The 13853-nt window shown below is 33.0% G+C and overlaps 1 protein-coding gene across 1 annotated transcript in view; it reads left to right on the top strand.

Moving 5' to 3' along the window:
- abca4a (ATP-binding cassette, sub-family A (ABC1), member 4a) overlaps window positions 1-13853 on the top strand; it is an 88364-nt gene that overhangs the window by 22830 nt on the left and 51681 nt on the right. Inside the window, exons 7-9 of the mRNA XM_056450430.1 lie at window positions 2550-2639; window positions 10993-11233; window positions 12103-12242. Coding sequence (XP_056306405.1) covers window positions 2550-2639; window positions 10993-11233; window positions 12103-12242 — 471 coding nt within the window. The remainder of the gene's footprint in view (window positions 1-2549; window positions 2640-10992; window positions 11234-12102; window positions 12243-13853) is intronic.

Raw genomic sequence — 13853 nt, 5'->3', positions numbered from 1 at the left:
GTTCGTAGGAGCCATTTATATTGCAGTAGTTTACAACTTGTGTTAATACTATTATTTTGACAACGGTTTTAATACTTCAGTCCTTGCCAAACACAAGTTACTTTACTTTTACATTGTTACATATGTAATCATCTTATTATCTTTTGGGAGAAGCCTGTGTCCAAAAAACTTACTGGTTGAATAAAAGTCAATTTAAATCAGAATTTAGGACTTGACTGTATAAATATAAATGTAAATATATTTATTTAGGATATTTTTGTATATTATCAACAGTAGGTGTGTGTACATTTATACATATACTGTTGAAGTCAGAATTATTAGCCCCCCTGTTTATTTTTTTCCCCCAATTTCTGTTTAACGGAGAGAAGATTTTTTTTTCAACACATTTCTAAACATAATAGTTTTAATAACTCATCTCTTATAACTGATTTATTTTATCTTTGCCATGATTACAGTAAATAATATTTGACTAGATATTTTTCAAGACACTTCTATACAGCTTAAAGTAACATTTAAAAGCTTAACTAGGCTAATTAGGTTAACTAGGCAGGTTAGGGTAATTAAGCAAGTTATTGTATAACGATGGTTTGTTCTGTAGACAATTGAATAACAATAAAGCTTGAAGGAGCTAATAATTTTGATCTTAAAATGCTTTTAAAAAATTAAAAACTGCTTTTATTCTAGCCGAAATAAAACAAATAAGACTTTCTCCAGAAGAAAAAAAATATTATCAGACACACTGTGAAAAATTCCTTGCTCTGTTAAACATCATTTGGGAAATAAAAAAAATCATAAATAAATCCAATGGGGTTTAATAACTCTGATTTCAACTGTATACATGAATATACATGGTATATATTTATCATAATTAATTGTTTCACAGCACTATTGTTCTATTATGTCAACTCTGTTACTTCTGCCAGTGTTGTTACTCTACATTGGTTACAGGGATTGACAGTAACATCTCAATAACAATAACATGCTCGACAGCATAAAAGCACATGAAACAAATGAAATTATGTTTGAAAGTTCTGTATTCCTTTCGATACTGTGACAACTGATTTGACATTTTACAGAATAGCTGAACTATTAGTGTAAGAACTTTTTAGAGGAAAACATTTTCTTGCTATGACAAACATAACTTTCAGTGCTTCAGATCGTATCAATGATGAACAGTGATATTATTTCCTGTATCTTACATACATTAGTTTAAAGGCAAAGTACCGTACGGTAACAGAATTGACATGAGATTTATGAGCAGACATTTTTTAAAGATCAATTCTATTTTTTAGTACAATTTTATGTTATAGAATCAGGAAAACTACCATTATGGCTTTTATAAATAAACTAAAATATTTCAAATGTTAACGGAAGTAAAGTAAAATTAAATATTTTGATAACAAAGTAACACATAATTGAAAAAAGGACATTATTTTGACAATAAATCATTTATTGCTGAAAATAGGATATTTTTATGACCGGTATAACATTGTAATCCTTCACAACGAATAACAGATTTTTTAAATAATCAAAAAGATATATATATTAAAAAAGTAATTCCCGCACTTATAGAGTCACATATAGAATATAAACACATTAAAAGTAAGTTATTCAGGATGGGAGATGGAGAGAAAGGCTGATAGGAAGGATGTCTCAGATTTTAGACTGTTTCTACACACACACGCACACACACACACACTCATCATCATCATCGTTTCCTGAACCTGGTCCCTCAGGATTCATTGTAAACTGTGTTTTTTTGGGGAAGACCCTGAAGAAAGATTGTTTCTGGAAGTGTTACGTCTCAGAAGAAATGCACACGCATTTCCCAAATCCTGCTTTGCAACTTCAGCTGAAATTAATTTGGACACTTTAGTAATCGATGCACTAAAGTATAATAACTAAAACAAACAACAAAGTATAAAAACTATGTAGACATTTAAAATAAAACTAATTAAAAATGATCTAAGAACTAAAACGCTCAGTAAAATGAAATATACAAAAAACTGTTATTTAAAATGAATAAAAACTACATTAGTAAATTAAACTAATACTAAACTAATTCTACAGTAAAAGATTACTAACACAGACCCTTTTACACTCACAAAAGGATGTTTGTTTGTTCAAACTACTTATTTAAAGTCAGCTAACACAACACAATTCTTGAGTTTTTTTTTGTTTGGGACAACTTAATTGTTTTATTTTCATTCCACTTAAATTTGTAAAAACTTTTAAGTTAACTTGATTCCTTTATGTTGTCCAACACAAATTGATTGTGTGAAACCCAGCATTTCTTTTACAGTGTATAACTCAAGAATTTTATTAAAAAGCCACCATTTTGTGTCTTATTTGTAACCATTTTACTTTAGTTTAACTGAAAATGTCCCTTTAAAAACATCCAGCAGATTAAAAACACTTCAGAAATCTTGCATGCATTGACATTACTGTTAATGTACTCTATGAATTGTACGTCTTTCTGTCTGTGCGTTTTCCTTGACTAATATAAATCTCTATATGGGTCTCATTTCCTCTTCTTTTCTCATTTCCAGCTTCCTCTAGTCCTGGACAGCTACTCCAGTGGACTCGACCTGCACTTCTGGGCTCGGCTTTTGCCTGCCGTCTCCGACAAGCTGAAAGCGGTGCGTAATTGAGGCCCTTCAGGAGTTCAATTGTATTTTTAGCCATCAGGAAATCTCGATTTCCTCTGTCCGGCTTTTTTTTAACGCAAACATAAAGAGATATCATACGTGTGTCCCTGTGAAGCTAATTTCAGCCACTGTTGAGTCCGATTGCCACTGTAAACTGACTATACTCATTTTGGCAGCCTTAGTAGATATAATAAAAGAGGGCAGTGAAAAAAATGTGTATATTGTTTGAACTTTTGCTCCTAAATATTAGCAAAAAATTGAAGATGTTGTTTTTTTGGGGTGAGAATAGAGGCTTTTTTCTTGAAACTCTTTCAGGAGGTTTGTGACGATGTTAGATTGAAGTTTTGTTGGATTTTTGATCAAATGAACATCTGCTATTCTAAACTTGTGGACACGTCTCATGTCTTAAGGCTTCCAGCAGGCACACAACGTCATAAGACATCCAATTCACATTCTATGTGTAGCCAGCGTCAAAGGACAATGTAACTTTGAAGATCAATAAAGATGTCAAATGACATTGATATTTGGTTGATTTAGGTTGTGTTGGAAAGTGATCAAAAGCCAACGTCAAGCCAATATCTTAAACCAACATCATATTGACGTCAAATACTGACATTTATTCGTCAGATATGGAAACCAAAAATCAAATGTCTGATAGAGATTATAGTGGTAGACGTCCACACAATGTTGATATTAGGTTGGATGCTGGACATTGAAGTTGCCCTGAAGTTGTGTTCTGATGCCAACCTGATTTTCATTTTCAAACAAAACGCAAAGTCCACCGTCGTTGGGGTACAACGTCAATCTGACGTCATGTTGATGTCCTGTGCCTGCTGGGCTGATTCATAATACTTTAAGTTGACAGGAATATCTTCAATATTGCCCTGAATATGGAAACAGGCATTTTCATAGTGTTTCTGCAATTTTCTTGAAGCTACTTTCTATTATGTGAAGCTCAACTATCGTTGATAATAAAACCACAGCCATGTTCTTTACTTTTACCCATTGTGATAAATGGCTGAGTGAGCTTGGGCTGTGTTTTACCTTATTTTTTATACCCCTGTGAAATCTTTCATGTGCATAGTCGCTAAGGTGTGCTAAAAGAAACATAAAATATGAATGAAAATATCAGAAATATTTTTCTTGTATACTTAACTCATATAATTATAAGTTTTTAATAACTAATTTCTAACAACTGATTTCTTTTGTCTTCTATTATCTTTTGTTTCGCAAGATAGTATTCCGTTTAAAGTGCCATTTAAAGGCTTAACCAGGTTAATGAGGTTAACTAAGTTAGGCTAATCAATTAGTCAATTACTTATTGGGCAACAATGTCTTTTTTGTAGCCAATTGAAACTGTGCTGTTTTTGCAATTGTATATTCTCAGTATCTGGAGTTTTATCACCATAAAGTGCCATTTGAGGTATTGCATGAGAAACAAGTGATGGAAATTCCACCTTTTCCAAAATGTATTTGCAAAAATAACACTTGAGTGAGAAGGTTTTGGACTTAAACTCTGACATACATGACCATCAGCTGTCTCCTCAGATGGTGCCTTGTTTATTGTTGGTTACTGGGTTAAAGTAAAGAAAATCGGCACACTGCCACTTTAGCTCTTAAAAAGTCTTTAATATCACAATGTTTCGACCGACATCATCAGGTCACCTGACTTTTTGAGAGCTAAAGTGGCAGTGTGCCGATTTTCTTTGGATCTTTTTCTACAAATGTTTGTTTTTGATCGAGCACCTGTCTTTGAGATTTTCTAGATGTGCGCACACTTCTGTTTTTTGCTGGGTTACTAGGTTACCAATACTACAATGAGCCTCTCTAACAACTTACAGCCTTTCTAACAACTAACCCGCCTAATTAACATTTGGGATTATTATTTTTTTATGCAAACTTTGAAAAGATTTGCTTCACATTAGGATTGAAAAATTATTTTAGAGAAGAATTTTTGTTTATATTTAAGCAACAGATCAAAAGGTTAAACGAAAAAAAAAAAACTGGAGAAGTAAGTCTTCCAAAACTAGTTGTCTACATTGCCAACAGTTTGAAAGGGTTTACAAAAAGCCTCTACTCTCATTCTAAAACAAACTCAAGCTTCGTCTTTATAATTGTATTCATATTTTGAGCAAAAGATCTCAATGTTGAACAATAAACACTTTATTTCACAGTCTTCATGTTTATGTGGTAAATGTACAGGTGAGGGTGTTTTGTGAGATATATCATGGACAGTAAATGTCAGTGTTTGTCCTGTGAAATGGTGTCAGTGTGTTTCTGCAGTGAGGGTCTTCCTGTCGGGTCAGTTTTTTTTGTCTGTCGCCCGGATGAGAGACTCGACCCCAATTACTCATTTTCCGAATTCCTTTTCCATCATCCTTCTTGTGCCGCTGGGGCAGATGTGCCGAGACTAATGTGATGTAAAACTCCAGGAAATAACAGTCATGTGTGTCTAAAATTATCGTTGTTTCAGACCACTATTAAATCAGGTTTTATTTATTCATTTATTTTTTACTTTTTTATTGACATTTTCAGGATTCCATTGATTGTTTGTTAGTTTTTCTCAACCCCGTTTGTAATATTCAAAATCAGGGCTTGGCATGAACTTTTTAAATCTCCAGCCACTGTGGCTAGTAGTTTTTCGACATTACTAGCCACTCGCCATTTTCACTAGCCACTATATTGTTGTTGGGAAAATCTATTTTATATGCATAAATTGAACTTTGACATGCTAAAATGACTTGATTTAGATTTTTTGTTATGTCCACAAGCCTCCTCATTCTTTTTTTCTGTGTTGTGTATGACCTTGCTCAATGAGCATGATGAGCAAATGGGTTGTGTTTTCATAGTGTTGCATGGCAATTAGTTCTTATTTCACATGACTCTTCAGGACTCAACTTTAAGGATTTACCTATTTTTCTCTGGCCACACCAAAAATAAATAAATAAATAATACTTGGCTACAAATTTTAACTAATTAAATTTTTTTAAAATAAGCTAAAATAACTGTATATATGCACTTTTTATTCAACAAAACCTTTCTTTCTTTCTTTAAAAGACATTTATTGTCATGTATCTAAAACTATGCACAGTAGTCTGTCCAGACTAAAGGTCCCAGATCATCAGTTAACTATACATAATTGGGAAGTTAATCTCCTATTAAACTATTGTAAAGCATGATAATTAAACTAGAAAGAAACCAGCAAAAGAAAGCAGGCGAAAAACATTCCGTGTGTGATAAAGTATGATCACGTGCACACAGTAAACATTAGACCCATTAATAATCTGTTCAAAGAATGGTTAAAGCGAAAGCGGCAACCGCTGCTGCTCACAAAAAGACTTTTTTTTTTTAAAAGACTCTGACTGGAGCTCTTGAAAGCAGCAGGACTGTGTGTGAACTAGCATCACTTATTGTCCAGCCTATTTCAAAGAAAACCGACCGCACAAGTTGCATTTGCAGGGAGCGCACAAGTTTTATAAACATCACATCACAGCTGTGTGCACGATACTAAAGCCCTCATCAGTGAGTGAAGAAAGCCTGAGTCTCACCGCACACATGATCATCCTGTCATTCGGTATTCACCAGGTTTATTTGCTCGATTGAACAGTTATTTTGGCAGTCATGCTGCTTCTCGATGAACTACAATTAAAAAATTATTTTCAACCAGCCAAAGTGGCTAGTGGGAGTTTCTCTCTAACCCACCACAGCTGAAGTTTGGCTGCATTTAGCAACGTGGCGGGTGTTAATGTCAAGCCCTGGTTATAATATGTTGTAGTAATGAAGCAGCAGGTTCAGTTTATAGATTTTCCAACAGTTTATTAAGAGTTTGCTAAAAAAATAATTACTAATTAATAATATAATGACTAATCCCAAGATATACTTTTTTTCTCAAATAATAATAATAATAATAATAATAATAATAATAATAAACAATAATAATAAAACAATAATAATAATAATAGTTATAATCATTTATATTAATTAAAAATGTAAAAAAATAAATAATAATAATAATAAAAAACAATAATAATAATAAAACAACAACAACAACAACAACAACAACAATAATAATAATAATAATAATAATAATAATAATAATAGTTATAATCATTTATATTAATAAAATAATAATAATAATAATAATAATAATAATTATTGTTATTATTATTATTATTATTATTATTATCATGTATAAATTATTATTATTATCATGTATTAATTATTATTATTATTATTATTATTATCATGCATTAATTATTATTATTATTATTATTATTATTATTATTATTATTATTATTATTATTATCATTATTATTATCATGCATTAATTATTATTATTATTATTCTTATTATTATTATTATGTATTAATTATTATTAATACAATCTAAAAGGTGAAAAAAATGGTCTTATTATATGGTATATATAATAATACATAGTATATAGTATAAGGTCTTATCTTATACTATTACTTCATTTCATGAGAAGAAAAATCTATTATTTCTGTTAAACCAAACTTTTATTTTGACAAGTTGTCATAAAAATACTTTAGTGGCGATACACCACTTTTCATTAATGCCTTCAAAATGTTATAATTCCGCATGACATTCCACATTATACAGCTGATAAGTTTTTATACTTGTTTCCACAATTTTATCTTCATTTTCCACATCCCAGAAATCTCAGAGCTCTACTTTGTGTGCTATATGCATTGTGCAGCAGTTGCTGATGGAGAGAAGACTGTTATCAGACACTGTGTTTTCTCTCTCTCTTCACCTGATGTTGTATTTGTGCACTCCAGAGGCTCTATCTGTCTGCTATCTGCAGGCTTTTATGTGTTTCAGTTCAGAGGATAATAGACTTTCCCACCCGGACGAATTTTAGTTTCGGTGCCAAGAAGTTTGCTTTGCCTTTTGACTTGATAACAGATTGGAAATTCATATTCCTTGCTTTCTGATTTCAGTATGAACCTCATCAGGAGCATTTTAAGAGAAGCTAAAAGTGATTTTCTATTGTTTAATCAGATGTAAGTAATTTGGTCTGCACTATACTGCAAGAAAAGTTCACTAATGTTTTCATAAGAGGCTAAATTAGGCTAATGCAGCTAAATTAGTTATGCTTAAAACGTGAAAACAATCTGACACAGAACAGTGGGAAAAATAAATGGTAACACTTTACTTAAAGCAGGTGTCCATAAAACTATTATGAAACCTTTATAATCATGACTTTATAATCATGAATGTGAGTGAGATTTATTCTTCAACTGTTACTAAGTGTCATTTGCTCAGGTATGTCATTTTAAATGCAAAAATGACATTGTTTGTTATGACAACTTGATGTAAATACACCACAACATGTCTTTATCTTTGTCCTGACAACATTACCAAGACAACTTAATGGCAAAGTCCTTTTAAGGCAAGTCATTTCACTCGGCGGCCATCTTTAAAATGCCTCTCGAGCAGTATGCTCTGGCATTCTGTTTGAATGGGGAAACATCAAATTCTCCAAGCTTACTTGCCAACTACTTGCCAAGCTTACGATTACATTTCATAGTACGAATAACCAACAACTGTGTCTTTAGTTTCATTTCTAAATGTTCGTATCACACAAAATCTGCAGAAACTCACGTCTGGTCCGAGCCCCTCCCCTGGAGAATTGTCATTCTACAGCAATTGCTGATTGGCTCCTGTACTAAAAGGCGGGGCTTCACTTGCCATATTGACAAAGAGCTTAGAATAACCAAGAGGCAACACTCTATTGTTGCTTGGGAAACAGCCACAAGATGCCACTAGTGTCACGTGGTGGCCATTTTGGAATGAAAATTCCAATAGAATAACAGCATATTAAAAGTCTGTAAAATAAACTATTGAAAGTACCGATGATTGTCATAGTAAGTGTTGTATTGTCGTCTTTCAGGTTGTATCTTAGCTTTAATGCGCTTTTTAAATAAAAAAACAAAACAAAAAAACAAAGCAGCTGCTTGCCATTGCGACAGCAATAAGATCCAATGGACGGCCGATCGCTTTTATTCCAAAATGGCAGAATCGCGGGGCTGTTGCTGGGCGCTGCTGTTGCAATGGAATGTTCTATATTGAGTGTCAATAACTCAATATAGAATTCTAAGCTCTTTGATATTGACAGTTACACTTTTCCCCATTCAAAAGTATACGAGTGACATGTCTTGTGTATTCTATAGTCTTTGTTAATGGTCATGAGACCATTACAATTGTGTCATGAATATTTTTCAAAAAAAATTTTCAGGGGAACAAACTGTATTTGTCATTAACATGTCAAATTAAAAAGTGTCAAATATTTTTTTAAGAGCATCATTTATATTTAGTGACATATTTAGCCTGTACCACTGTAGTTGAGGTAAAAAAAAAGAAAAATGAATGACACTGTTATAAAATTCATGACATATTTATAATGGCTTTGTGACAATCATGTTTATGACAGAAGTTTTGTTGTCTTGGTTATGTCAAGTTGTCATGACAAAGACAAAAACAGGGAGTGACGTATTTGTTTATGTCAAATTGTAATAACAAATAATGTCATCTTTGCTTATGAGTACCCCTTCAAGTAAATTGTTACCAAATAAACCAATTTCCTGTGACGTAGGGGGTCGTGGGGAGTCGTAAATGGCATAATTCACAACAAATCGATACCATGTCAGCGACGCCTCACGACACCGTTGCAGAAAGTCTAGCATGATTAATTTTTTTTCACGTTCTTCACAACGAGTTCTGTCATGTGGGTGACACTGTGCGATAGGAGCACATAATTTCTCAGTTATATCAGCGGGTGCTGCCGTTACTGTGCCGGTTGGGTAATCAAAAATAGGCTGTATGTTTACTTATGGATGGGTCACAGGTGGATAAGATCAGTCATTGGTTATGCAAACTTTAACTACCTTTTCTTAAATATTAAGGTGTTTTAAGGTATTTTATCTGACTAATTTTATCTATTTTAGCAAAGAAATTTGTTTCAAAAAGATATTTTTTCCAAGCAAAATATACAAGTTATATTTTTGTTTATGCACTTCCACTACTCAAAGGGTGGATGATTTGTTTCGCTCTGAGGAAAATAAGGATTTAATAAATGCTTCTGTCACAATCACCAGCAATCTAAACACCGTAAACACCATAGATTGCTGGAAAATTCACATTCACACGAACTACAAATCCACCAGTTTATGGACTACAGATCCCAGTCATGCAACACACACACTCACCTGCTCCAAGTCACCATTGATTAGACACTCACAGCTGAAGCTGCTTTTGGACTGATTACACAGACTATATACACACACACACACACACACACACACACACACACACACACACACACACACACACACACACACACACACACACACACACACACACACACGTTGCTGACTCTTGTTATCTGTTTTTTGACATTACAACATTTACCTTCCCTAGTCTTGCCGTGTTCCAATCTTTGCTTTGCCTTGTTTGTTTGTTAATTCATGCCTGCTGCCTGCCTTGTGACCATCTGCCTGTTACTTTGACTATGATTCTGGATTCTGTTTGCTCCTGTGTTGATTATTGCTTGTCTGACCATCCTGTTAATAAAACCCTGCATTTGGATCCTCACCTCCGTTGTCAGCGTCACATCACCGTTACAGCTTCACTGTGATTATATCGCAAAACTCATGTAATACATTTGCAATTTTTTTAATATGTCATCATTTTAAAGATTATGTCTTGAGCATCAGATTTTTCCTTGCTGCTGCTTATGTGCGTTCATTTTCTTCCTCTCACAAGTTCAGGCGAGGGAGTGTTTAATAAGAAACCCATGGCAGGAAAATATACATTTAGTTTGATCCTATCCATGTCGTAAGGAATGCCCTTAAATAATGTAGTTATTAGTTGTCTGCAAGCATCAGTGTTTATTGAGATTGAAATAAGATTTAAAAAATTAAAATTGAAATAAGAAATATCGTTAGAGCAACACTTGTGACTGCTTTGGGAAATAACGCTCATCGTAGACGTCATGGGAGGACTGATCATAAAGGAACGTGTAGTCTGGCATATTTGTTACCCACGACAAGACAATATTTTAGAATGAAAAAAAAATCGCATATCTGACATAGTGACTTTCGATAAATAAAACTACAATAAAAATCATGTGATCTGACCGGGGACTAAGAGTGTAAAAAGCAAATGTAAAATAAAATACTTTGAGATACATTGCATTGAGGAAAGTCAAGCAATCAGTTTGTCCAAGAAACATTATATTGTTTCAAATGTTTCTAAAGTGTTGTAATACCACTTTTAGCCTAATTAAAGTGTTCATTTCAACTCTTTCTTTTTTTAACAACAGCTTTTTAACAGACCGAGCTCTAAAGACCTGCTGCAGGTGGTGTCTCCACTTCTTCAATCCCATGAAAGCCCGTCTTTCAGCCAGCTCATGTCTGCCACTTCCAGCTTATTCTGCGGCTACACGGAAGGGGCCTTTTCCAGGGTCACCTCCTTCAACTGGTATGAGGATAATAACTACAAAGCCTTTCTGGGCATCAACAGCACAAGAGGAGAGGGGAAGTACATCTATGATCACGCGGCTAGTGAGTAAAATATTGTACTTACTTCCAACACATTTCTAAACATAACAGTTTTAATAACTCATTTCTAATAACTGATTTCTTTTATAATATTTTACTAGACATTTTTCAAGACAGTATTGAGCTTAAGGGCAATTTAAAGGCTTAACTAGGTTATTTAGGTTAACTAGGCAAGTTAGGGTAATTATTTACAGAAGTGACAAAAACCTCAGAAACCTCTTAGATTTGAAAAATTATTAATACATGTGTGCTAATATTACTGACATGTCTATGAGCAAAATATTTTAAGTATATTCTCACTGATATTTCACTTTTTTTACACACCTGGGTGATGAAAAACAGGATACTGTTCAACCATGACCATCTGCTTTATTAGGGTGTAAATATAAGGTTAAACACAGACTAAACTCACTCAGTTATTCACTAAAAACAAAGAATAGGGTTTTTTTAGGCATAAGGCAGCTTTACATAATGGATAAGTAGCTTCAAGAAAATAGCAGAAAACACTGAAAATGCCCTTTCCCGCCATTAAGGCAATAATTAAGAAATTCCAGCCAACTAGAAGTGCTATAAATCAGCTGTAAGAAGATGTCTGTCTGTCTTTATGAGGGTGGTTTGAGTAGCCAAAAAATCTCAGCTTTAGAATTGCAGTCTTGAGGTCAAAAAGTCTCCAAAACTGCAATCCAACATCACTTAAATCACAACAAACTGCTTGAAAGGGTTTCAAGAATAAAACAAACTCAATCATTAATAAAAATGTTTAATATTTTGAGCGAAATACCAAAACGTTCAACAATAAACACATTTTGAAAAGCTACCAATATAATTGCACAGATAAAGAGGACTGCTTGTGTTTCTCGTGTCTCTTTCAGCTCCTTTCTGTAATGACCTCATGAAGGATTTGGAGTCCAATCCGGTCACAAGGATTGTGTGGCGTTCGGTCAAGCCTTTCCTGATGGGCAAAATCCTGTACGCTCCCGATTCCCCCGCTGCCAGACAGATCATTAAAAACGTAAGAGAGAAAAGCTCTTCTTTTGACTACACACACCTGGAACAACAGTGTAATGATGCAACAGCTAATCTCGCTCCGGGCCTGTCAGATAAATCAGTGTATAGCTGCTGAAGTGTCAGCAGGTTTGCCTGAGGGGGAAATGACGCAGGACCGGCGTATAGAGGCCACGTGTGTTTAAGAGCACATGAGAGCCAGCAGACTGCCTTTTGCTCACTCATATTGTTATGAAAGCCGGAATGCAGGGTTTTTTTTTCGTCTGGATGCTTTGTAAATGAATTTATGCATTTAACTACATGATCTTAGCAATTATATTACTCAAACAACTGAATGTTGAATATATATGTGTTTAGGATGAAAAAGGGGGTTTTAAGCATCATAGAACAAAAGTATATTACATCTTGATTTTTTTGTAAGGCACTATAAAATGTTTGTTTATTTCTTCAATCATTTATTCCACAGTGAAATGTAATGGCTGTCATACATTCTTAGCATGATTCAGCTGTCATACACTTTCAGAAATAAAGGTCCAAAGCTGTCACTATTATACAGTACCTTAAAGTTACCACAAGGTACACTTTTGAACGTTTTAGATACTAATATGGTACAAATGTGTATCTTTAGGTTACCAACATGGACTTTTTAAGCACAATGTATACCTTTTAAAAGTTACAGCATCCGTGACAGCTTTTGTAGCTTTATTTCTGAGAGTATACAGTGTAAAAATAATTTATGTACACATAAATTCGCCAGACAGCTAAGTACTTATTCGTTCGAAATCTTTATACTTTACTTTTATCATTTAGTTTTAAGCATTGTTTTTAGCAATTTTGAAAACGATAATACAATTCAATATTATCAAATATTATTTTATGAATTTTAATTAGTACAGGTCAGAATACGTATGTAGTTTAATTTTAATGTGTATTTTTATGTAAATGTTATGTTGAATGATGTGTTATTTCAAAAGTATTTAGCTATTTTCTTTATTTTTTTTTACATTTCTGTTTGGAAACATTAGACATTTTTATTTAATAATATACAGCAGTTAACAGTTGAAGTGGATCAAAACCTTTCATCAAAATTGTCCAAAAGCTATTGAACAACATCCATTTCTGTCCAATTTTGAAAAACTTTTTTGATCCAATTCAAATGTTGACTACTGTATATTTATATTATAGTAATCTGTGTGTGTATGTATATATATATATATATATATATATATATATATATATATATATATATATATATATATATATATATATATATATATATACAGTTGAAGTCAGAATTATTAGCCCCCCTTTGAATTTTTTTTGTCGTTTTTAAATATTTCCCAAATTATGTCTAACAGAGCAAGATCAATTTTCACAGTATGTCTGATAATATTTTTTTCTTCTGGAGAAAGTCTTATTTGTTTTGTTTCAGCTTGAATAAAGTTTCAAATTTTATTTTTTTATTTTGTAAGAACCATTTTAAAGTCAAAATTATTAGCCCCTTTAAAATTTTTTTTTCAACAGTCCACAGAACAAACCACCGTTATACAATAACTTGCCTTGCTACCCTAACCTGCTTAGTTAACCTAATTAACCTAGTTAAGCCTTTAAATGTCCC

This window comes from Danio aesculapii, chromosome 24 (genome assembly GCF_903798145.1).
Source record: "Danio aesculapii chromosome 24, fDanAes4.1, whole genome shotgun sequence".
Classification (NCBI taxonomy): Eukaryota; Metazoa; Chordata; class Actinopteri; order Cypriniformes; family Danionidae; genus Danio; species Danio aesculapii.
The sequence above is the reverse complement of the archived record's forward strand: the minus strand, read 5'-3'. Positions and strand labels throughout refer to the sequence as shown.